At 55.4% G+C, this 24,722-nt stretch overlaps 1 protein-coding gene across 2 annotated transcripts; it reads right to left on the bottom strand.

The window, feature by feature from the left end:
* Nucleotides 1–972: 972 nt before the first annotated feature.
* Nucleotides 973–22,776, bottom strand: KCNH6 (potassium voltage-gated channel subfamily H member 6). 2 transcript variants are annotated; one of them, XM_049636325.1, is made up of 14 exons: nt 22,408–22,776; nt 21,365–21,595; nt 16,109–16,270; nt 15,801–16,006; nt 11,957–12,382; nt 10,338–10,737; nt 9,093–9,292; nt 8,657–8,909; nt 5,348–5,541; nt 3,733–3,817; nt 3,290–3,403; nt 3,001–3,169; nt 2,085–2,271; nt 973–1,806 (listed from the first exon to the last, which is right to left on the bottom strand). In XM_049636325.1, exons 1-14 carry the CDS (start codon nt 22,481–22,483, stop codon nt 1,522–1,524), a joined length of 2,988 nt encoding a protein of 995 aa, XP_049492282.1. In that variant the 5' UTR covers nt 22,484–22,776; the 3' UTR covers nt 973–1,521. The 2 variants fall into 2 exon arrangements, with proteins under 2 accessions (XP_049492282.1, XP_049492281.1); XM_049636324.1 differs by lacking the exon at nt 3,290–3,403.
* Between the last annotated feature and the right edge of the window lie 1,946 nt (nt 22,777–24,722).

The raw sequence follows: 24,722 nt of genomic DNA, 5'->3' as shown, positions 1-24,722 counted from the left end.
AGCCAAAGCATACGAGACTCTTAAAAACTGAGAACAAACTGAGGGTTGATGGGGGGTGGGAGGGAGGGGAGGGTGGATGATGGGTATTGAGGAGGGCACCTGTTGGGATGAGCACTGGGTGTTGTATGGAAACCAATTTGACAATAAATTTCATATATTGAAAACAAATAAATAAATAAATAGGTATAAATAAAGCAATTTATACAGTATCAATATTCACAATACACTGGAAATAACATGTTTGCAACTATTTAAACTTATCAATGAGATACTTAAAATGTTAACTTAAAATGTGGTGGGCGGGGGATTCATTTTCAAAATTCTTTCAAGGAGTACCAAAAAAGGACGGAAGGCCAGTGGCCAGGTACTTTTTGGACAACAGCCCATCTCATTGGAGCAGTTAACTGCAGAGTTCTCAAGCCAGACCATCTGGGTAGAAATTGCTTCCTTTGTTAGGTAAGATTCTTTTTTCTTTTTAATCAGAGTATAACTTACACATAGAAATGCACCTGTTTTCACAATCTGACATACACGTATGTAAACAGCTCCTAGATCAGGAAGCAAAACAGTACTAGCACCCCAGAAGTCCCCTGCATGCTTGGGTGAATTTCTTAGCCTCTCTCTGCTTCTGATTTCTCATCTCTAAAATGGGGCTAATAATACCAACCCCACAGGGTTGTTGTGAGGCTTCAATGAAGTAATGTCTGCAGAGCAGTCGGCAGGAACTTGGCACAGAGGGAGCACTATGGACATGTCGTGGTTCTTGATGGTGACCAAGTCAGAGACTCTCTGTTTCCCTTTACCCCAGCCTGGCAAAAAGCCCCATGCTCCCGGGGCTACTGAACCCAGCAGAGCACTTTCCGGTCCCCCCCACACAAATCCTTGTGAGAGGGACTTGGAGAAGACCACAGCTGCTGGAGTCGCAGCACAGTCAAGGACCTGATGACCCTCAGGTAAGTAACACACCCAGCCTAACATGAAATGCGCAGACTTTATTAGCTGTGAGACATTCCACTGCCCGCTAGAGTCCCAAAGGTCATCATAGAACCATGAGGGGCAGAGCGGCTGGGGGCTGGAACTCTGTGCTCTGATGTGTCCACTACAGAGGACACTTTCATCTCCAGTCGGTTTACAGGCTCTTGGCAGGAGGTCTCACTAACCTTGGGTCCTGGTCCCTGAAGCGGTGTATAGTTCTGAGCCGTAAGGAGTAAGTTTCTCACACAGATCAGAAACTTCTCCTTTTTTCACTGACCTCTCTGTCCTGTAAGCTACCTCCACCCCTGAGCCTCACCCACCCTCCACGAGGCCTACTGTCTAAATAGGGCCCTGGAGGAGTCTGGGAAGGTCCTGACCATCTTCACCCATGCCATCGTGGGTCACCTGGGTTGGCAGTTTGTAGCTATACTAGAAGAATGAATGGTTTTCAGAGGCCAATTTGGCAGCTGTCTGCCTCCCCTAAATCCTTAACTTTCACCCACCTTCAATCCCCTCATATTACCTCTATCTTGGGGTTCAGTGGCTCTAACTCCTGGCCAACCCAGGATCTGAGCCATGTCTCTGAAACTCCAGCTGCTTAGGGACGGGGCCAAGGCGTTCAGGAAGGGAGGGAAAACGGGGACCACAGATGAGTCCCTGTACCTCCAGGGGATGCAGAGGTGAGGCTAGGGGTGACAGAAGCCCCTCAGGCTGCTCCTGTTCCAGGGACAGTGTGAGAATTTTGTCTGTTGCCATGACCAGGGGAGGCACCCCGGAGGAGGAGTTCTTTCGCTTCGGCCTACACTTGTTCAAGTCACCACAGCCTGGGACCTGGGAAGGGCAAGAGAGGGGGAGGACACCAGCTTCAGGGATGGGAACCGGCAGAAGCTGTGTCCCATTGCCCTTGCCCCGGCTGCGGGGTCTATAGTCACAATCTGGGCTTTTCCACCACCTGTCCAGGCTCCTTGTCTGTGACTCAAAACACAAAAGAGGACAGCAGAACCCATGGCTGCTCTCAGAGCACAGAGGCCGTGGGCCTGATGTCACAGTGAGAAGAAGACGTGTAGTTGCCTCCAGGAAAGGCCCTGGGGATCCCAACACTTGCTCACCTGTGCAGGGGGCAGACCACCCTGGGGCAGCCTAGTTCCCGGACTCTGAGTGGCTGAGGCCACGGGAAACAAGGCCAAGTCATTGGAGGTAGGGGCTCCTAGAATGTAGCCCGTGTGGCCCTGGGGCAGGGGCTGCTGAAGGAGCTGTAGGATGCGGCTGAGGTCTGAGGACATGCGGGACTCCAACCTGCCAGACAGAACCCCACAGTCAGGGTCAGTGTCAGGGTCAGGGTCAAGACAAGGGAGAGCTGTTCAGGTCCCGAGAGCAGCTCTGGATTTTGTAGCCTGCATGCCATTCCTGCTGGATGGAACGGCACCCTGGGACCTGCCTGAAACAATTTCCCTGGTACACTCCGCAGGCCCTGCTGAAATTTCCCTTAGCACGTCCCTGACTTCAATAACGACAGTGACCAGGCACTGTGCACACATCATTTTGTCCTCATAAGGAAGCTTTGATATGGGTATTCTGATTATCCCCATTTCATGAAAAGCCAAATGGAGGCTCAGAGTGCTTAAGTAACTTGTCCACACTCTTGCTGGTAAGTTGCAGAGCCAGGCTTGGAGTTCAGGACCATACTGCCCAAGCCCTCACTCTACCACCACGGTCCTGCCATCCGCAGGCCACATGCCCTCTCCAAGGGACTATGGAATTTGTTTCTGTACCAGGTTATTCCCCTATTCTAAGAAAGCTTCCTTGCCTGTTCTGCGGTTTGCTAGGACAAGCCATCCAAGGAACCAGGCTTAGTGACTTAGGGATGGGGAGGCCTGCAACTAAAGAAGGCTGGCTAGCCATTCTAAAACTCGCAGGGCACTCAGTGTGATGTCCCTGAGCCACCAAGAGGGGGCACTCGTGCCTAGCCCACTGCTGGCTGTGCTCTCTGCAGCCACCCCCATCCTGGTCCCAAAGGGCACTCACCTGTTCATCTGGGCCTGAAGCTGCTCCAGCCTGGAGCCTAGCTCCCGAGGCCAGCAGTCTGGGTCTCCCTGAGGGTTTGGGGGGCTGTCCCTTGGCCTTGGGGGCATTTGATGCAGCAACTCAGGCCAGAGGCCAGATGCATCTGAGATGCTCAGAGAAGGGGCTGCAGCTGCAGGAGGGAAAGGGAAGACTGAGCTTCCGTCTAGCTGATTCCGCAGACCTGACCAGAGCCCATCTTCTTCCCCTACCTGTCCTGGGAACACAGGTTAGGAGAAGTGGATCTCTTTACCTGAGTACCCTGGAGTACAAGGTCCTGTCCCCACAGAGGTCAGACTTCCAGGTTCCAGAAGGCTGTAGCCCTGGGAAGGGGGCTGGAACCCCAGCTTGGGGGAGGGGGGGCTGGCTGGGTGGGGACATTCCAGCCCTGGCCTCACTGTCCAAGGAGCTGCAGTCCAGCGAGTCCCCTGGAGCTTCTATGTGAAACCCCATTGGGCTGGCCTGTATCCACCCCGGGGCCAGCCCCCATTCAGGCTCTGAGGACCCAGAGGGAGGAAGGACACAAGGGCCTCTATCACTGAGCCTAGAGAGGGAGCCCCTCTCCTCTCATCAAGGGGCTGGGGAGACCTCTCCCAAGATGAGGCAAATTGGGAAGGACATGAAAAGGGGAAGGAGGCTGGGCAGGGGCTTCAGGCTGGGGCAAGGCAGACACTGGTGGCAGATGGCTTTGCTCACCTGACTGGTTGTCACTGAGGAAGAAGCCTTGGTGGTCCTGGCTGCCTGGAGCTGGTTGGGGTGATGACTGGAGACCCCCGCCTGCCTTGTGGGGAACAAGAGCATCAAGTAACAGGTACCAAAGCTGGGACAGGGCCTCTTTGTTCTCCCCTGCACCCCCTCCTGAGGCCCTTGCGACAACTAGGTGAGAAAGTGGTGACAGGTGGCCGGGTTCCCCCTGAGGCTCCAGGCAGCTTCCTACAGGTTCTCTCCTGCGTGGGTGGGCAGGAGACAAGCAGAGGCTTGGAGATGAGCAGAGGCCCCTACAGAGTCTTGGAAGAGGCCGCCTTGAGCAGCAAGATTTGGGGGTGGGGGCATACAGAGGAGGTGTTCTTGCAGTCCTCCCTTTCCTGAATGCCCTGGTGCTGCTGTCCACAGCTTGGGCTACTGGGGAGTTCCCTCCAAGGAGACTGGGTCTGGAATCCCCAATCCATCCAGGAGGTACCCTCAGCAGCACCCTTGGCAGACCACCCTCTTGGCACCATGAGACTTAGGGGTGGGATGCCCAGGGGCAACAGATGCCCCAGGCCATGGAGACCACATCCCTCTTGCCCGGTGTCCGGCCACTGAGCACTCGGGCCACCTGATGGCTCCGAGTGGCTAGGGCCACCAAGGCAGCATCCTTACAAGATGTCCCCTAGACCAGATCAGGTGGGAAGAAGAGATGCTGGGGGAGGGGAGACTAGCAGAAGGGACAGGGTGAGGAAGGCTGTCCATGGCAAGAAAACCTGCCTCGGCATCATCCTCCAGATGCTGTGCATGGGGCCTGAGCCAGCAGAGCCCCTGCTCCTGAGGCTGGGGGTGGGAGGCTCAGCTCCAGGAGGCCTCCGCCACTGTTGCCCCCGCCAGGCACAACGGCCCCCTCCTTCCCACTAGCTGACTCCAAGCCCCCTCCTCCATACAGTCACTTCTGGACCCTTCCAGTTTGTACCGGCTGTCCCACTCCTTGGTAACCCTGAGCTCCACAGACATTTGGTCTCCCCACACACCCTCGTGACTTCCTTGGTTATTTAACTACGCAACTCTTTATTTTCTCTGAGTTGTTATAATCTTCTCCACTGAGTGATAAGCTTAGGAGGAGAGGCTCTTCCACTTGTTTACACCCCTGGGACCTAGGGGTGGCAGACACCCCTTCTTCCAGCTTGGTGCCATGGGGTGCCTGGGTTGTGGAGTCGCACAAACTTGAGTCTACATTTTGGCTCTGCCATTGACTATGTGGTGATATGGCTTTGGTCAATTTATCATCCTCTCTGACCCTTAGCTTTCTCATCTGGAAAGTGGGGAAAATAACACTAAGTGCAAGGAGAAGACTAAAAGAGATCATGTACAAGAAGCCCAGTGCTTAGCATGGGGTTGGTGCTTGATAATTGGTAGCTATCATCATACTTAGCATTATGTTGGCCATGGCAGGCACAGAAGAAATTGTGGTGAAGGACGCAGGATGGGGTTGAAAGGAAGGGAGGTGGTCAGATGGGTCCCCTCCGGCCAGGCAGGCCAAGTGCTCAGCAGCCTCCACTCCCCATCACCAGCTGGCCGAGGACCCCTACCCACCCTGGCCCACCCAGCCCAGACTCACGTCCCGCAGGTTGAAGGTGACTTCCAGCTTACTCCAGAAGCTGTCTGCAAACGCAGGGTACATGTCCAGCACCTCCAGCAGGTCTGCCCGCTGGATCTTGTGCAGGTCACAGTAGGTCAGGGCCCGCACATCTGCACTGGACTTGCCAGGCCGGGCATGAAGGCTAATGGGCTCCCCAAAGATGTCGTTCTTTCCTGCCAGCCAGAGGGGCAGGGGGTCTCTCCAGGGTCTGGCTCCAAGCTCTCTTCTGAAGAGCCTCCCTGAGGGCCCCTTGGCCGTGAACTCCTCCCCCCCACCCCTCACCCCCACCTCAGGGATCCTGCCAGGCTTTGGCTTGGTGCTCAGGGATCAAGCTCTAGGGACAAGGTTGGATGTGTGGGCCGGGGGTCGGGGGGTGGGAGTTGGATGCAAAAGCTGCCTTTCCTTTGTTCTCTGAGCTCTGCAGAGGCCACATACCCTCCCGACATGTGGGTCCCTTGCCTCAATCTTCTGGCCTCCTAGGACCACCCTCTGTCAGAGTCCCTCTCTTATTTCCCATGGTTTGTGGCACTGCCCCTATCCACCCCCCTGCTCCCCAACTCCAGGAGACAGTGGGCAGGAAGAGACACTAAAGGTCCCTACTCAAACTTTTCCTCTCTCCTCAGCCTGGTGGTACTGCAAGAGGGCAGGGAACCCAGGGCCAGGGGCACCCAGCTCCCCCAGGGCAAGGCCTGAGGCCTCTGTCTCTTTGTGTTCCCACTCCCTACTGTGGGGCCACATAACCAGCATGGCCCTGGCAGAGCACGCCTGAGAAAGTCACTTCCCCTTTCTGGACCCCAGTGTTCTTATCTCTAAAATAAGTATAACTGTATCTGTCTTGCCCCACTGGACTGTCCAGAGGCACAGACGTGATGCTTGAGAAAATGCCTCAAATAGCAAGAGGCACCAGGCAGATTGATACGACGCATTGGGACAGACGGATGTCCCAGGGTAGACATAGGCTGGTGATACTTGGGGCATGTGGCAAAGATATTGGGCCCTCCTGGTGTCAGGGCCACTGTGCTGGCCACAGTGAATGGGCATGAATAAGATGCTGTCCCACCCACAAGGAGCCCCCAAATCCCTACAAGACAGGCACATAAGCAACCAATTAGTTTACAGATGATCTATAGAGCCTTAGAACAGGGAGAACCAAGAGGTAAGGGGCTGAGGAGGGGGGAGGGGCTACCAGGAGTGGTAGGGGCAAGGAGGAGGGGCTTACAGAGGAAGTGAAGTGGGGGCTGGGTTGTGACGATGAGGCTGGCTGGGCCCCCAGCAGGAAGGCCATCAGAGCAGAAGAAACAGCTGTGTGGTCACAGCTGGCTGGCAGAGAGCCTAGGGTCGGGGTACCAGGGACCATGATTGCTTTGACGTCCACTCCCCCACAGGAAAGTCCAGCCCCTCAGCCTGGCGATACCAACCAGAAGCGCTAATGGTTTGCATGGACAATGATAGATGGAAGCCAAGACCTGTTGCCCACGAGAACAGGATCAAAGGTCATTCACAGAGGAGGGGGACTGAGGCCCAGAGAGGGAAGGGACTCACCAGAGTCACATATGAAACCCATAAGCACAAAATCTGGGCAACATTATAAAATGATGGTTATCCAGTAGATGAAGGATTATGATCTAATGTTCATTTCCACTCAGGACAAAATAAGAGGATTTCAGGTCTCTAACTGAAACTTAAAATGGACTGGCTTCTTAATTATTAAATAGAATTATTGTCCTTCTCATGTGGATGAAACTTCTAAGGTAGGCTGGAAGTGAGGGAAGGTCTCACAGAGGAACCCATGTCTGGAGCCCAGCCTTGAAGGGTGACTGGGGTCTTCTAGGCAGGTGTTCCAGGAAGAGTGGCAGCACGTGCAAAGGCAGGGAACTGTGACAGGGACGGCAGTAGAGAACTAGAAGTAGTTTGTATGGCTGGAGCGTGAAGTACCAGGGGAGGGTGGCAGGATTTAGGGTGGCCAGACTGGGGAGGACTATGCATGCTGTCATCAGGGGTTTACATGGGTCTTAGGGGTCATGGGGAGCCATGGGAAGATTTTGAGCAGAGGAGGAGTATGCGCAGATGTGAATTTCAGGTCACTGGCAGAAGATCAAAGATGAGCTATGGGGGTAGTCCAGATTCAGGGACATAGGAAAAGGAAGGACATGGTAAGGGCTGGAGCCAGGCAGGGACAAGGAGACAGGTGTAGTGTGGGAGACAGGTGTAGGACACAGAGGTATTAAGGGGAACAAACAGGAGTCTGTGGTTGCCTGCATGGTGGGGGTGGGGCAGGAAAGGAGAAGAGTGCTCCCTTGGTTGACTCCCAGGTCTCTAGCCCCAGCAATGGATGGTTCAACAGTGATGGAGATTCTGAAGGAGCAGCTTCTGGGGAAAGATAATGATTTCAGACTGAGACATGTTGTTTGGTCTGTCTATGGAATATAGGGTGGCTATACCCAGGAAGGAATGGAATATTCTGTTCTAAGAAGAGATTGGGGTCAGAACAGAGCTCTGGGGGGGCCTGTGGCATATATGAGGCTGAGAGCATGGGAGCAAGGAGGTAGTTCAGGAGAGGGTGGAGGGTGAAGAAAAGAAAGCAGAGCCCGCACTTGGTGAACACTAGTCGAGGGCAGGCCAAAGGGAGAGGACTAAACAGAGGAACTGGGCGGGGCGGGGGGGGGTGCTGTTCAGTGGGGTGGGAGGAGAGCCCAGCCACAGAGACCAAAGGAGGGAGAGGCTGACATCCTGATCAGGGTCTTGGGGTGGGCTAACATCAGGGAGAAGGCAAGGAAGATGAGAATCATCTCAGAGAGGTGAAGTAACCTGCCCAAGGTCACATGGTTGGTAAGTGGCAGAGGCCGTGTGGGCCCCAAATCTGTCCCCTGTCCAATGCTCATCTCATTCCTGCAAAGTGTCCAGCTGTCCCTGTAGCTGCAGTGAATGAGCTTGGGGTCCTCCCTCCACCCAAGCCAAACTTTTGCCCTCTCACACTGAGCTCCCCAAAAGTGGAAGAAGGTAAGAGCCTTCCTGGACTTCGGAGTTAGACGCATAGCCCTTGAATCCCTGTTTGGCCACTTGCCAATATGACCTCTCTGAGCCTCTACTCCCCTATCAGGAAAATGGAACCTATGGGTTTGTTTTAAGGATCCGGTGAGCTGGGCGTAAAGCTCTCTGTTGCTCATGCTTACATGGCAGGCCGGTAAAAGGTGCCACCATCATCATTAGGAATGGAGTAGTCCAGGCAGGACATGGCTAGTTCCCCTACACCCACCCTACCGGTCTGGCCCTTCCTGCCTGACCCACCTAGGATGGCCACGACCACGTCGTCACGCAAGATCTCGATGGAACCTCGGGAGATGAAGTAGAGCGTGGAGAGCACATCGCCGAGGTGCACCAGCGTGTCCCCAGGCGGTGCGTGCGTGGTCTTGAACTTGACCGCCAGCGCGCGCAGGCAGCCCTTGCTGGCGCCGCGGAAGGCTGGGCAGTGCTGCAGCAGCGCGCGGTGCAGGTGCAGGCAGATGTCGGCCTGCAGGCACTCAGGGAAGCCCTTCAGCACCTGCGAGGGGGGCGGCCGCGTCCAGGGTAGTGCAGCTGGGCTTGGGGCTGGGGGAACGGGGGGGGGGGGGGTCTGGGGACGCCCTGTGCCCGCGGGCCCTTGGCCTCCCCTGGGACACTTAGCCAGAGCTGGGACTGGAGCTGGATCGCCTGCCCCACCCGAGGCAGGGCGGCGGGCTCTCACCGCGTTCATGTCAATGCCGTTGGTGTAGGACCAGGCGTGCTGGAAGTACTCTTCCAGGCGCTGCCGCAGCGGGTTGGGGATCTGGTGGAAGCGGATGAACTCCTTGACTCGCAGCATCTGCGTGTGGTAGCGGGCAGTGCCGGAGTACAGACGCTGGATGATGGCAGACACGTTGCCAAAGATGCTGGCGTACATGAGGGCTGGAGTGAGGCAGCGGGGGTGCAGGGAATGAGCTCCTCCACACCCCCACCGGGCCATCGCACCCCAGGGCATGCTCCACACCTCCTTCTCCCTAGGAGCCCTCTGATCAGGGGCCCCTCTGTCTAGGGCCAAGTCAGAAGTGCCCAAAACAGCGCCAGGGCACATGAGGGACAAAGGCCCCCGGGCTTCCTGCCGTCCTCCCTCTGTCCTGTGTCTCTTGGCATCTTGCTGGGCCCAGAGGCCAAACTCCTGAGAACTAGGGCAATGATTTTTTTTTTTTTTTTTTTTTTAGTACAGATTTGTTTTCTCCTTCAGGTTGTAGAAAAGCATAATAAAGGGAAAACTCTTGGTCTCTGTTTTCACCCATTTTTTTTTTCTCGTTGTTTTTGTTTCTCTGGGCTTTCACATCTTTAAATACTCTGAACATGACAACTTAATCTACGTGTAAACTTCCACACTGCCTCTTGTGTTCCTAGACCCAGTGTCTTAGGAAGCAGGCAACACAGTGCAGAGCCTGGGAACATACACAGCCAGAGGAGCTGGCCCCCTGGGATGAAATTGGGTCTCTGTGTAACCCCTGGAAAGTTAGGACCTTCGGGTTCTTGGTCTGTAAACTGGGCTCGTAATATAGCCCCCCATAGGCTAGTGATGAAAACAAAATGTGCACCTTTGATGGGCACTTAGAAAAGTGCCTGACAGGGCAGCTGGCTTCCCAGTGTGTGACCTGTGCTAAGAAGGGCCCTGCTCGGTTCCATGCTCTGCTGTCACCATTCTTGAAATCTTGAAGACTTTTTAAATAAACGGCCCTACATTTTCATTTTGTTCTGGGCCCTGCAAATCATGTAAGCTGGTCCTGGTCCCTGGCACATAGCAAGGGCTTGTAAGGGTGTTAAGTTTCATGCATGGTAGACGCACCTATGCAAAATTGCACTGTGCTCTGTGCTTAGTATTTGCCCATTGCACCCAATGTTACTGTATTATGGCTCATTACAAAACTGAAACTTGAATGCCATGGGTCAGGCCCAGGCATGAGGGGCCACTCACAGCCGATGAGCATGACGCAGATAGAGAAGACCTTCTCAGAGTTGGTGTTGGGGGAGACATTGCCGAAGCCCACGCTGGTAAGGCTGCTGAAGGTGAAGTACAGGGCCGTGACATACTTGTCCTGCACTGAGGGGCCAGAGGCTGGGTCGCTGCCATTGTAGCGCTTGCCAAGCTGGGCGCCCAGGCTGTCCAGCCAGCCGATCTTGGGCTCCAGGTAGGGCCGCTCCACGTTGCCGATGGCATACCAGATGCAGGCCAGCCAGTGTGCAATGAGTGCAAAGGTGCACATGAGCAGGAAAAGCACGGCCGCTCCATACTCAGAGTAGCGGTCCAGCTTCCGTGCCACACGCACCAGCCGCAGCAACCTCGCCGTTTTCAGCAGCCCGATCAGGGTTGTGGTCTGGCGGGGCAGGAAGGGGGTCATGGGGCCAAGGGTCAGCCCTTGAAAGGCTGCACTCAGGACCACACTTGTTTACTTGGGCATATGGTCACACAGTCATTCAACAAACACTTATGGAGAACCTGCTCTGGGCTCTTGGCCAGTGAAGCACAGTGCAGGACCTTAAGGAGCATTCAGCCTAAAGCTCAAAACAGTGTTATAGTTGCTAGGACAGAAGTCCAGGGGAGTGCAGAGAAAAGGGAGATCAATTCTGCAGGTGCAGGGCAGGGGAGGCTTCATAGAGGAGGTGACACATGAGCTAAATCTTGAGTGATGAGGCTGAGTCTGCAGGCGGACAGGAGGGAGAGTGAAAGGCATTCTAGGCACAGGGAACAGAATGAGCCAAGCAAGGCATGGGGGTGTGAAACGGCACAGCCCACATGGAAAACCAAGTGCAGCGCTGCTGCCTGGAGTGCATAGCAGAAGATGGTGGAGTGATGAGGAATGGGCCTGGAAGGTGTGCACGGGCTGCTCCCATGGGCCTCAAGGTCCCAAATGAGCTTGGTTTTATTCCAAGCCATTGGGGAGCCACGGAATGTTCTGCAGACAGTGTCAGATGAGTGATCTTGAACTGGTCCTGGCTTCTGTGTGGAAGGGTGAGGCTGGCAGGTGAGGCTGGCAAAGGGTGGGTGTGGGAGCAGGGAGTCATGATGGATACCTCTACTCCAGCTGGACAGGCTGTTGGTGGGGGGTGACTGGAACAGAATGGAAAGTTCATTCCAAGGAGGTGGGGCAAAAGGGGGGACTAGAAGCTATGAGAAGAGCCTGCAAATAAGAGCCTGCAAATACCTTCATGTCAGCTATGGGGAGCCAGTGGGCATAGTGGAGGGTCAGGGGGTGAGGGGGGGTCAGGCTGCCTTGTGGGAGCAGCCCATAGCTTCCCTTTCCAACTCCAGGGTAAGTAGAAGCCAGCATGAGGGCATGTGAGGTGGCTGCCCATCCCAGAAGGGGCAGAATTCTGGAGCATAGGGAGGGCATCCAGGCCTAGGGCACAGCCTTGTCTGTTCGTTCTCCAGGGCTGGGAGATGACACATGTCCTAGGCCGCCTTCCCACCTCCACCTGCTTTGGCAAAGGCACCCCATACCAGATACTCTCATGCCAGGGCTGTGGGGCTGGGAGGCCCGAGGGCTGGGGCACAGGGGACGGCCACAGCAGATGTCCTGAATGGGGTTTGCTCACCTCATCAGAGCCGGTGCGGAAGATGAGAAGGTCAAATGGGATGGCAGCCACCATGTCAATGAGGAACCAGCCCTTGAAGTAGTGGATGGCAATGCGGCGAGGGTGGCTGACCACCTCGTCATTGGTGTTGACATAGGTGGTGCGGAAGTTGATGACGATGTCCACAACGAACATGATGTCTACGATGAGGTCCACCACAGTGAGTGGACTGCAGGTGTAGCCGCAGTCCATGCGTTGAGATTCATCCTGGTCGCTGAGCAGGAAAGCGGCCGAGTAGGGCGTGAAGATGGCTGTGTAGATGACCAGCAGCAGGATGAGCCAGTCCCACACGGCCTTGAAGGGGCTATAGTGCAGGAGGGTCCCGCGGTGGATGCGTGGCGCCTGCAGCTTGTACTCCGGCAGCACGTCCGCGCCCAGGGACAGAACCTGGGGGTGGGGGCCATAGGGCAGTCAGCAGGGTGTCCACTGCTCGTGAGACAGGCCTGGGAGGGATGAAGACTTAGGGGTGAGGCCTGGGAAGGAGGCTGTGGGAGAGGGTAGGTGAAGAGGGCTGTGGAGGACAGAGGGGATGAAGCAAAGATGGGATAGAGTGTGTATGAGGCAAGCGCATAAGGGGACAGGTGTATTGGGAGGAAGTGGGCTACAAGGGGGGGGGTGCAGCTCTGTTGCATAGTGACCCCAGGTTCAAAGCTCACCAATTCCCTCACAAACAGCCGTCCTCAAGTGGAGACAGGGCTAGGGGAGGGGTGAGGGGAGGGAGGGGGATTTAGGCTCAGGGTCATTTGTGGTCATGTTCCAGAGAAGAGCCTAAATTGAGGGGGTAGCTGGGGGTCTGATCCTCTTTGGTGGGTTTGGGAGGTTCCCAGTGGCCAAGATTCCTGATGGGAACAAGTCACTCCCAGAATAGCCTCTTCATTCCTGAAGACCTTGTGGAGCCTAGACCAGCGAGGGCCCTCCTTGGGGCCCACTTGCAAAGCCTTCATGGAAAGAGTCAAACTTGGGGGCGTGTAGCTAATCTGAGCCTTTGACAGGTCCTGGGCACCAGGGAGGTCCGACTATTTTGCACATGTCCAAGGGGGGTTTGTATGAGAGAGAGAGTGAGAGCTAGAGAGAGAGAGAGAGAGAGAGAGAGAGAGTGCATGAGCAGAGGAGAAGGGCAAAGAGAGAGAGAATCCCAAGCAAACTCCATGCTCAACGCAGGGCTTGACCCCACAACCCTGGGACCATGACCCGAGCAGAAATCAAGAGTTGGACACTCAAGCAACAGAGCCACCCAGCCTCCCCCAAGAGGGTTTTGATCATTACTTTCAGATGAGCCCCCTCTGCTCTGCCCCTCCCAACCCTGCCTCGGAGCTTACGGTCAACGTAGGGTCACCAGGCCCAGCCCAACAGACCCAAGCTCTACCCAGCTACCCATCACAAGAAACAGCTGGGGCATCAAGAAGGGCATGCGTTTTGAAGCCAGGCCTCCCAGGTTGATCTCAGGTCTGACATTGCTCTAAGTCTCAGGGCAAATTTTATGGCCTCTATGTGCCTTAGTTCCCTCATCAGCAAAAAGGATAGCAAAGGACAACCAACTCCTTAGCATCGTGATTAAATGAGATGGCACATCTCCAAGGCACATGCTGATCTATGAGGATTCCCCCTCCCTGCTCATCCTGTGTCAGGCACTGCCCCAACAAGGATGGAACCTGAGGGGTGTCCCACTGACCCCTCCACCACTGCTGGATAGGCACTGGCAGATGGCTCTGGTTTGAGAAAATCTGCAATATAAGGTTCTGACCTTGCAAACGAGACCAATTAACAGATGATGTCACCATAAGGAAGATCCATCAAAGGGCTGTTTTCACCTTGTGGGTCCCTGATTAGCCATCTAAATCCCTAGAAGGGGTCACAGTGTCCCCACCCTACAGTGACCCCCTGCTCCGCCTTCAGGCCTGAGCTCCTATTCTGCCTCTCAGGAAGCCTCCTCTCACCCTCTTTCTTGGTTTTTCCCTTTGTCCCCTGTAAACACCCCTGCACACACAGCTATTCTCCACTGAACAATAGGCCATCTTATATGCTCCACTTAGTCCACATGGAGGCTCAGCTGAAGGGAATGACCTCAGTCAACTGAGCTGAATGAGCATTGAGAGCTTGGGTCGTTAAGCCACTCCTCTCCTTCCCTGGCTGCTCAAGACCACACCAAGACGGAACAGCAAAGCATAGGGCTTGTCCCAAGGCAGCACAGATTCAGATGGTCGGGGGTGGGTGACAAGAGTATGTCCACTTCCTTAGGCCCCCAGACAGAGGTGTCATCCCCCCATCACACAGACTCCATACTTTCCCACTGCCTCTGAAGCCAGCATGAGGACAGTTCCCAGTGTTGCCCAGAGCTGCAGGGTCCTCAGGATGTAGGAACTCAGGTATGAGGTCCCAGCTCTCTGAGCCCTGGTTGAGACCAGAGTGACTCTTCTGCTCTGGGTCCCTGCCAGCTCCCTCCCCTGAGCTCTGTCAGACGCCTCTCCCACCTTAGGGCCCATATAGGGGAGTGAGTAAAGCCAAGACTAGTTGGGGCTGGGTGGGGGGGCAGGATAGGAGCAGTGGGTTGGGTGGGGCAGGGACCACAGTCCCCAGCCAGGCCTGTCAGTCTTCATGGGCAGCTCTCCAGTCTACCAGCCCCCATAACCCCTGTGCCAACTTGAGAGCCCTGAGGTGAGTGGCCAGGTGGAGTCCCTCATAGTTGGGCCACTGGGCCACCCTGCCTGACCTCTGCGGGCCTGACCCTGCAGCTTGTGGTACTTCCTTCTCCAGGGTTCTGAGTGTGGGGAGGGGCTGGGTCACAGGGAGTTTCCATCCCACCTGCTCCCTCACAGGCTGTGATTCAGGCAAAAGGGGGCAGGGAGGAAAAAGAACTGCTCTCATCCCTCGTGAAGCCAAAGCCTCCCAGAAATTTGGGTGCAGGCCCTCCCTGCCCCCCATGACCTACACTTCCTTGCTCAGCCCTGGCCTAGCCCCCCTTGATGCCTCCTGGGGACTGTACTACTCAATGTCAAAAGAATGTCAAAAGGTCCAATTCTCTGCACATGAGAGCTCTGGGACCCAGAAAGGGCACAAGGTCCCTTGTCCAAGGTCACACAGCAAGTCAGTGTCAGGACTCTGGTCATCTGAACCTCAGGCAGGGCTTTTGCATTTCCTTCTAGGATGGTTAGGTGGGGATTGGAGCCTCAGGCCCTATGCAAAGGGACATGGGGGTCAGCTGAAACAGAGAACCCAGGGAGGTTTGCCTTGGGCTGGCCAAGGAGGGGCTGAAGGGGAGGGAGGCATTCAGGGCCTGATCTCCAGGAAGCTGCTCAAAGAGAGCTAAAGATGCCAGGGCCATCTCCCCTCTGCTTGGATTGTAGGAGGCTCCTGCTGTGTGTTGGGAGGTGGGGGAATAGGGGCAGGAGTAGGGCTGGGGCCTCCCTCCATCCTTCCTCTTCTTTCCCTCTCAGAGTGGCGCTGACACTTCTCTCCGCTTCTCCTTCTCTGTGACTGGCAGAGCCTTGGACAGGCCCCCCTGGTAGCCTGTGTATTCCCCCATCCCAGGCTCCTCCAGACCTAAGATGTGGCACTATTCACAGGCCCTGCTGACTCTGACCTCCTCATGCTCCACCACCTGGATGGTGGCCTCAGGGTAGGCCTTTAGGTCTAAGAAATCAGACCCCAGCAGGACAGGAGGCCTGGGGCTCAGACCAGACCCCTGGGGACTGGCCAAGCTGACTGCCTCTGCCACTCCCAGCCCCAGAGGAGCCCAGACCCCAAGCCTGAGAAGGGACCTTCAAGACCCAGCACAGCCCCGCCCACCCTGCCCTGTGGCCCGCACCTGGGTGACCTTCTCGGTGACGTTCTGGGTCCGCTCCACCACCTTGTGTGGTGCGATGATCTCAATCTCTGTCGTGGAGCCCGAGCGGTGCTTCTCCAGGTTGAACTCCACAAAGTTGAGCGTGAACTGCGGGATCTGGCTGATGGTCCTGTACTTGACCCTGCCCGTGCCAGGACCCTGTGCACCTGGCCTGCCATGAGAGCCCTCTGAAACCAGGCCCAGGGTCAGAGCAGTCCAGGCCAGGGGACCAGCTGCCCCACTGGGGGCCCCCATTCACCCCTCCCACCACTACCTGCACCCCACCTTACCGGAGCCCAGGAAGCTCTGGGACAGCAGGCACTGGGACAGGCTGCGGCGCTCGCTTTTGGCCAGGAGCTGGGCCAGATCCTCGAAGTTGAGGATGAACATGATAACGGCTCCATCCTCGTTCTTCACAGGTACCACGTCCACCAGGCATCGGAAGCTGGAGGCTGCAAACACCATCGGGAGGGGTCACAGAAAGGATCTTCTCCGGCAGTAACCTGGCCAGGGGAAGCCAGGGAGGGGGCTGGGTTGAGGTCAAGTTAAGGGCAGCCAGGGGGTGAGGAGGCCTGGACTATTGGGCAGAGGGTTGGTGATGCTGTCTAGCAGGTGTTCTACCCACAGGCCAGAGGTGGGGAGAGCAGCTTAGCTGCTCATTAGGAGATAATGTAGCATCGGGCCCAAGTCCACACTCAGCCCTCAGCTCAGGGCTTAACCTTGAGGTTTGCTTCTGTTGTAATTAAAGCTGAGCAGATGGGGTGGATTAAGTGGGGAGGTGAGGTCGGGCATTCTACCCCCACGTAGCTCTGGCCGACCCTGGGTTCAGCTCCCACATTCCTGTCCCACAAAGATGCCGCCCACGCCCCATGCTGGAAGGAACTCGCTGTTGAGAACACACTAAGTGCTGTGTCCTGAGTCAGTTGGCACTTTAGGCCTCAAGATCCATAGTGGTGGCTAGTGGAGCCTCAGGGGGCAGATATAGACCCCCATTCTGCAGAGCCTGGGGTTCTGAGAAACTGACTGGCTAGTGCTGGAAGGGGACATGGAGTGGGGTTCCAAGCACACAACAGCTCTCAGCACACAACAGCTGGGGCAAGGGAAGGGACTGGTCCAGGATGAGGACACTGGAGTGAAGGCCAGGCTGCTGCCCCAGGACTCAGAGGCACTTGGGGTCCCTAGGCAGAGATGCTGGGACTGGGGAGCAGGCAGGGCAGTGACCTGGGGTCTGGAGAGGGAGAGAGATTGCAGGGTGGGGGCAGGCCAGGACCCACTCTCCCGCCCTCTTGGGCAGCTTAGACCTAGCCATTGACCACTGTTCCTCTTTCTTAGCTTCAGGGTCTCCCATCCACATAGGTGGGTGGGACAAATCAAAGCTAAGTCAGCCACACACCCCCAGAGCCCAGCCTATGGGCTGAGTGGGTAGGTGGATGTCCCATAAGCCCCCTCTCCATGGTACCCAGTGGTCCCACGTCCCTCAGCTCAAACTGTTGGTGGGTATCAGGCCCAAAGGGCAAGATACTAAGGGGCAGGGGCCTCAAGTAAATATGCAAATCAGAAGGCAGAGCTGCCATCCCTTGAGGGCAGGTTTGCATCTGTCTCATTTTTGAGGGGTCAGCACCAGTCCCAGGTGTTGTTTGTTGAGTGAGTGAATAAAAGAATGTGTAAATGTGAGTGGGTGGGAGGCCGGTTGGCAGGAACGTTGCTACTTTGGGGTCCGTTAGAATCGCTCATCCCCCAAAGCACCTCCTCTACTATCAGTGCAGCCGAGCCGCCCTCATCCTCCCTCCCACCTTCCTCTCCGGGAGCAGGAATCTCCTGGATCAGATTCCCGGACTCCTAGGCACCAAGCAGCCATCTGCCAGCTGCTGCACTGGGCCCCGGGGGAGACATCCACACCGAGGAGAGGCCACCCACCTGCCTCTGTGACCACTCCTGGGCTCACAGTGCTCTAGGCTCTGCGGCCCAGACCAGAACTGGGTACTCTTGTCAGCCGGGGACACGGAGGGGCTTGGACACAGGGACCTAGCCTGGAAGTCTCCTTGGCCGGTGGTCTGAGACACTCCCCCCAAGGCCAGATTGTCTCTTCGCTCTCTGGCACTACAGAGATTTTGCCTGGCAGAGGGCAGAGAGAAGGCAGCACTGGGCAGAGGATCAGGGCCTCCAGGCTCTCTATGCTGCTGGGGGCTGTCAAGGCCCCATCTTCAAGTGGCTGGACTGACCCACTGATGCTATCTTTGGAAAACTGAGGCTGGGAACAGACCAAAGACCCATCATAGCAGTGAGGGCTACATGGGAGCTGTGCATGGCACCCCATGCCCAGCCTTCAATCTTGCTGCCTGTAGGGTGGGCAGAGACAGGAGGCTGTGAGGATTTGGCAAGTTCAGAGCATCCTTTCCCCCCATTCCTAGGCTGTCCTTGCTCACAAGTAACTGTGTCTGGGTGACCAGAAGTGGGTGAGTGTGACACCCCCGTTGTGCCCAGGAATGGCAGTGTCCCTGTGCTCTTGTCCCATTGCTGGAGGAGGAGCCACAGTCTCTGCCTCGTTCTCCCTTCCGAGGGCTCCTCCCAGTGCCCACCTCTTCTCTGACCAAGCGCAGCAGATTTGTCTGCCCCCTGGTTCATAGTCTTCTCTGCTCTTCTCTGCCTTTTGGATTGCTCCTTCCTTCAGTTTCTCATTGTTCCAACCCCCTCCCCCTCCCAGCCCTTGCCCCTGTTCTGCACAGTCTCCTTGCTGTCTATCACCCCCATCTCTTTATGCCCACACCACCCAGGGTGGCAGTGAGCCTTCAGGGAGGAGCTGGTGCTACAGAATGCTGCCACTAAGAGGGTGGCTGGTGAGGGCGGACTCCTGCTTGGTGCTTCTGGTCTTCATGGGTAAGTATGTGGAAAACATTGAGGCCTCTAACCTCAGCCCTTGCCCTCTCCTCCTCATTGAGAGCTGAGGACTGGAGGAGCCCCAGGCATCCTCTAGTGTGGCTTGGAGATTAGGAAACTCTCTGGTGTGGGGAAGAGGACCTGACAAGGCAGGCAGGGCTGGGCTCCTCTCTTCAGTGCCCAGTGGGGCAGGGGTGGAGGTGGGAGAGATGTAGTGCTCTCCATCTCTCCCTCCAGACTCTCATTAGTTCCAGTCTTGTGACCATCCCCATTCCTCCTTATCTGTTAGGCTCTTACTTTTCCTAGTAAAGGCAGATGGAGGAAGATCCAGGTTCTCAGGGGTCTCTGAGCCCTATCTCATGCGATAATTTTGCCAAGTGCCCTGGCTTCTTTGAGTCCAATTTTGTGCAGCTGTATAATGTGGAGATAAATGGACACAGACCTTTCATTTTGACTTGGAGAACTGTCAGTGGATTACCCTTTTAGAGGAAAAGAGGATTATAAATAAACCAGCTAGAGTTCTGTTCAGGACCCTTTTTCACCTCGCTGGAGTCAGGGGGAGGGAGTAGGAAGAGATACTGACTTGGGTAGGGAAGAAATCACCATTAAGATGCCAGTCAGCAGGACTAAAGGATATATGTGAATATGATAAAAAAGAATCATGTGGTCAGATTGGACCATAAGGTGAACATAAGTTATCTGGGTACTACATCGTTTCCTTAGGGTAATGCAGGCCAAGAAGCTCTTTTTTTCTGGGTTTCAGGCCAATCTCGGGCAAGTCCACGTAGTCAAAGGCTTGGGTAACAGGACAGAGAAGGGCTTAGGGTTGGGTGGGGTAGACTGGGGGCATAAGGTATGTGGTAATGTTCCATTTTCACCGAGGGCCAGCCTCCAAGACTGGGTCCTGGGGTCTCTTCTGATAGCTGGAGGACCCCAGCAGTGTTCTGAAAACCTGAGTCCTGATCTCAGAGGGCTGATACTTGGTCTTGATCTTTGCCCCCTGCCCAGGAACACGCAGTGTGCTGAAGAGACCCTAAGAGACCTGATCTGATGTCCCTGGGAATCTGAGAACAGCCTATATACCACTCTAGGGCCCAGGTAGAGCTCTGGGGTCAAAGACAAGGACCTGTTGTCTCTCCCCCTCCCCCCATTTCCTGCGGTCCTATCCTGTTCCCTGGGGACCCTTCTCACTCCCCTGACTGTCACCTCCTCCCTGAAATGATGTGAGGAGGTGAGGTCACAGCTCTTAAAAATATTCTGACTTCATTAACCCTGTGAGTGCTACCAAAGTTAGCCAGATTCTTCCTAGTCCCCTAATCACTACCCCTGCATCTGTGTGGTTGGTAGCAGCAGTAGACAGCTAGGGGGACAGCCAGGATCTGCCCACGAAGCACCCTGGAAGCCCTTAAACGCAAACATGCACACACACACACACACACACACTCGCATGCTCACTCATGTTCACACTTACATTCATGCTCCATACACACCCCGGGCCCTTGGAACCCAGGATCTCAGTACCCTTCAGTCCCAATCCAAAGGAACATGCCCCTTGTCTATACTCAGATGGCCCTCATGCCTGCCTTTTCCAGATGTCCTGCAGTTGCAGTAGAGGCAGTTGGGGTCCTTTTTCCCCTCTCGGTATTACAGAGAACAAATATCTCGAGTAAAAAAAAATCCAGACTTGGGTTCTGGCCCCAGGTTGGATCCCGGCAGTAGGATCTTGGGCAACTCCCTCCTTTTTTCTTGGGCCTTGGTTTCTTCATCCGTGAAATGAAGGGATTTATCTAAGCCAGTGGTTCCTAAATTTGGCAGAACATCAGAACCGCCCAGGAGATTTTTCCAAATGCACCTGCTTTGGCCTCAACTCACACCTCTGAGTCAGCCTCTCTCTAGGGAAGGTGTGTTTTGGAAAACATGCCCCAGGTAATTCTAACGCAGAACCAGGTTGAGGGGGGCATTAATCCAAGTGATTTCCAAGGGAATTTCAGGATCCTAGTTCCCACTCATCTCTCCCTTCCTTCCTGCCCACTGTCTCTGAGGTCCTAGGGGGAAGGTCTTAAAGGGCTGCAGAGCTCTGTTCTCAGCCCCTGCCCCGTGGTTCTGTTCTGCTTGCAATAAACATGGGCTGGCAGTGACATCCCAAACTGGATGAAACTCTGGGTCAGGACAAACTGCAGGACCTATCTCTCTAAGGATCTGGGGCTGAGTGAGCCAGGTCTACTGTTTCCCAGTCAGCAGCACCCAAGCCTTGACTGCCCACAGAGGCCTTGAGGGGGTGACTCCTCCCCTAATCCCCAGAGCAGACGGAGATGAGGAAAGGTTAATTTTCGTTCCAGCTGCCTGACAGCTGGGGCTGACAGTGACAGAGTGGGCGGCCAGGAGACTGGGGACATGGGGGAGGGATGGTGGAGCGGGAGGCCCTGCCTGGGGTGAGGACCAGTCAGTGAGTCATCCTGGTCTCCAGCTTCTGAAAAGGACCTCAGAAGGCACTGAAATCAATGCCCATTGCTTCCTCCTGCAGATGAGGAAACTGAGGAACAGAGAGGAGACAGGATTTGTCCCAGCCCTTTGGTCCCTGGGTCAGTGGCCTCCCAGTTGGCCACTCTGGCTGAACAAGAGAAGGACAGAGTCTGCCTTGCAGAACCCATGGCCCAAGGGAGCCTCACCATCTTTGCGGTAGTAGAGGATGTCCACCTTGCACTCCTCTGTCCCCAGTAGGGCTTGCGCTAGACGGGACATGGCACTGCGTGGGGTATTGGGGCCTGTGAGGAAGTCGCAGGTGCACGGTCGCTGCATCACCTCCACTCGGGAGTAGCCGAAGAGTTCACAGAAGCCGTCGTTGCAGTAAATGATGGCACAGTTCTCCATCTGAGCATTGGCGATCAGGAACTTCCGACCTGGGGTGGGATGTGGGAAGCCCATGGCAACCAAGATTGGGCAGCAGGGAGGGAAAGATCATAGGGATTCTTGACAGCGGTGAGGGGGTGTCTAGATGGGGGAGCAGAGGAGTGACCAGAATGAGGTAGAGGAGAAGTGAGGTCTGGTGGGGGTGGGAAGCCTAGGTGGCTAGAGTCATGGGTGGAAGATCATGGGACTTTGAAAGTAATGAGGGGGGTGGTTCGGATAGGGGATCAGAACAGTGACCAGAGAAGTTGGGGAGGGGGAGTCAGGCCTGGGGATGGTGGGGAGACCAGGGCAGTAATGGGGTCAGTGAAGGAGGAAAGAGGCCCAAGGCTTCCTGGAGTCAGTGCAGGGAGTCAGGAAGAAGGAGTAGGGATGTGACCAGATAGGCCCCAGGCCTGAAGAGAGCTCTTAGAAAGATTAGAGTGGTTACACCCAAGAGGCAAAAAGGAGGGAGTCAAGGAAACTTCTGGAGGAAGTGTGCGGGGGTGGGGTGGGGTGGGGGGTGTCAGGAGGAGGAAGAAGGACAGTGATAGAAGGGGAAGTCAGCGCTTGGGGTACCAAGAAATCAACTGAGGGGAGGAGGGTGGGGCTGCAGTCTGCCCCTCCTGCTTCAAAAGAGAGAGTGGTATTGAGGCAAGTGGAAATCGCTGGAACAGAAGGTGTCCGGGGACATTAGAGCATTCAGCATCAGTACCCCGCCCCCCCCCCCCCCCGCCCCCTTTTGAAGTAGGTAAAGGGGTCCCGCCACTCCTGCCACAGAACCAGGACTTCAGATCGTTCCCCCCACCTCAACGCACAGACTCACTCTGGCCCTCGAACTTGCGGATGATGGTGTCCAGGTACGTGTTTTGGGGAGCGACGTGGCCCCTGCGGACAGGCATCTTTTGGCCGCGGCCTCTCCCCGGAGCCACCAGTGCCCCGGCTCCCTGCGTCTCCGTCTGTCTTCGGGCTCAGCGGCGTCCGGTTCCGGGTGGGTGCCTCCTCCGGGGAGGGTCGCGGGGCTCCGTGCCCTGCCTGCCCGCCTGCGTCTACCCTCCCCTGCCCTGCACAGCCCTCCCTGACCGACCGCGGCCGTACCTCACTCCCTCTGCTCCCGCCCCGGAGCTGTCCGCGCCGCGGTGCTGAAAGAAGTAGCGCGGCGGCGGGGCGGAGTTCGCGGGGCGGGGGCAACCTCTCCCGGACCCGACGGGGCAGGGGCGGGGCCTTGACTCCTAGGGGGTGGAGCTGGGCAGAAGTGCCGAGCCAGGAATGCGGTCAGGGCTCCTCTCAGGAGCTTCTTTCTGCTCCTGTCCCACTGGCCAATGGCCTCAACCCCGCTCCGACCCTCTCCCAATACCGATACCGAAGGGCAGTCAGGATGTTGCTGGGCCAAGTCTTTCAGGTAGAAGGTGGGGAGTGGGGGAGCAGAAGGAGCTATTATAGCCCTCTTAACACGACCTTGCTAAGTGCCCAATCCCAGTGTCCATGCAGAGCTCCTAAGTGGCAAGCTTAACGTGGCCCTGGCCCTGGGATAATGAGGTAGGAGTGCATATGAAGGTGTACAAAAAAAAAAAAATAAAATAAATAAAATAATAATAATACAGTAAGGTACCTTCTTCAGGGACCTGAGAGCTCTTAGCATACAGGCACTGCTTGGGAGGAGAATAGATTTAAAACCACCTATTAGCAAGTGACCACTGATAAAAGTGTCTGAGTACTGATTGAAAATGAATACACTAGAAGAGCAGATGGGGATGGGGTGAGGTTTATTGAAAGAGGTTTCTTGGAGAGGAGAGAGAGAGAAAGGGATCACTGTTCACTGAGCATCTCAGTGGTCTTGGAACTTTGCAGAGTATCCAATGACCAGTTTTGAGTCAGGCCTTCGAAGGCAAACATTCAAATGGGCATACACCTTAGGCAAAGGCCCATGGTGGAATCAGTGCAAAGGGACTGAGCTGGGGCATAGAAGGGGTGAAGTTTGGACAAAAGGTGAATTGATGCCCTCAGATGCCATTTTGAACATCTAGATTTAACTGATGGACAACCAAGTTCTTGAGCAGTTAGACACGAAGGAAGTATTTCAGTGAAAGAAACTTTACAATGGCGGGTGGGGGAGAGAGGATGGACAAGGAGGCTCAGTGAGGTTTTCGCTGGAGTCCAGATGAGAGGCTTGGCGTCCTAGGCTGGGTGTGCCTTTGCCACGCAGAGCCACAATGCCTGATGGGGGCCTTGTTGGCCACTGTGGCTGGAGAATGGGAGGGCTGCAAGTGTGGCCTCTTAGTGGGGCAGAGTTGTCCTGACTGCCCCTTGTGTGGGGGTGCAGGCTGACTGTGTAGGAAAGGTGGGGCTGTTTCTCATGAACTCAGAGCAGGATGCTGAGCTCTGAGGAGAAACTTAGAGCTTTCTCAAGTCTTACAGTTTCCAAGTCTTCTATGTTCTATGGCCTGTGCCACCTAAAGATGTTATGCAGGGGCACACTCCTGATGGGTGTCCTGCCCTTACGGTGCTAACAGCTAATAATGGGAACAAATAAGGACATCATAGCACAGCAAAGTAAGAGCAGTGACAGAGGCATCAAACAAGAGTGCTATGGAGCCTGGATTTGGAGCAGTACTTTGTTGGGCTCAGCCAGAACTCAAGAAGACTTCTTGAAACCTGGGCAGAGATTGGGCCCATGGAGATCTCAGCCCAGCCCCTCTTTTCCCCTGAACCTTGACTTCGGGGCTCAGATCCTTAATCTAGAGAGAGCCAGTCTCATCTTTTGGCCACCCTCTCACCAACTCAACTGTAGTTGAGTTGCCTCAACTACTAGTGTCACTTCTCTTTGGTTACTGGCTATGCTACTACCTGCCTCAAGGCTCCCCTAATGACTGACAGGCACTAATTTTTAGCCACTCCAAGAGCTCCTTGGGGCCTCCATCCAATGCAGTTGGACTGTGTTATATTGGATGTGGCATATATTGGATGTGGCATCCCCATGGTGGGTAGACCCAGAATGGAAAGAAGGTCTAGAAAGGGAAGGAGCAGAGGCCTTCTCTCTCTTTTCTCAAGTTTGTCCTAAACTTGTCCCTAGAGTACCCATTTCCCAAATGTCTTCCTACAGCCCTCTCCATCCCATTTCCCCCTCCCCCACTGAGCCTG

The sequence above is a fragment of the Panthera uncia genome, chromosome E1 (assembly GCF_023721935.1).
Source record: "Panthera uncia isolate 11264 chromosome E1, Puncia_PCG_1.0, whole genome shotgun sequence".
NCBI classification, from domain to species: Eukaryota; Metazoa; Chordata; class Mammalia; order Carnivora; family Felidae; genus Panthera; species Panthera uncia.
The sequence above is the reverse complement of the archived record's forward strand: the minus strand, read 5'-3'. Positions and strand labels throughout refer to the sequence as shown.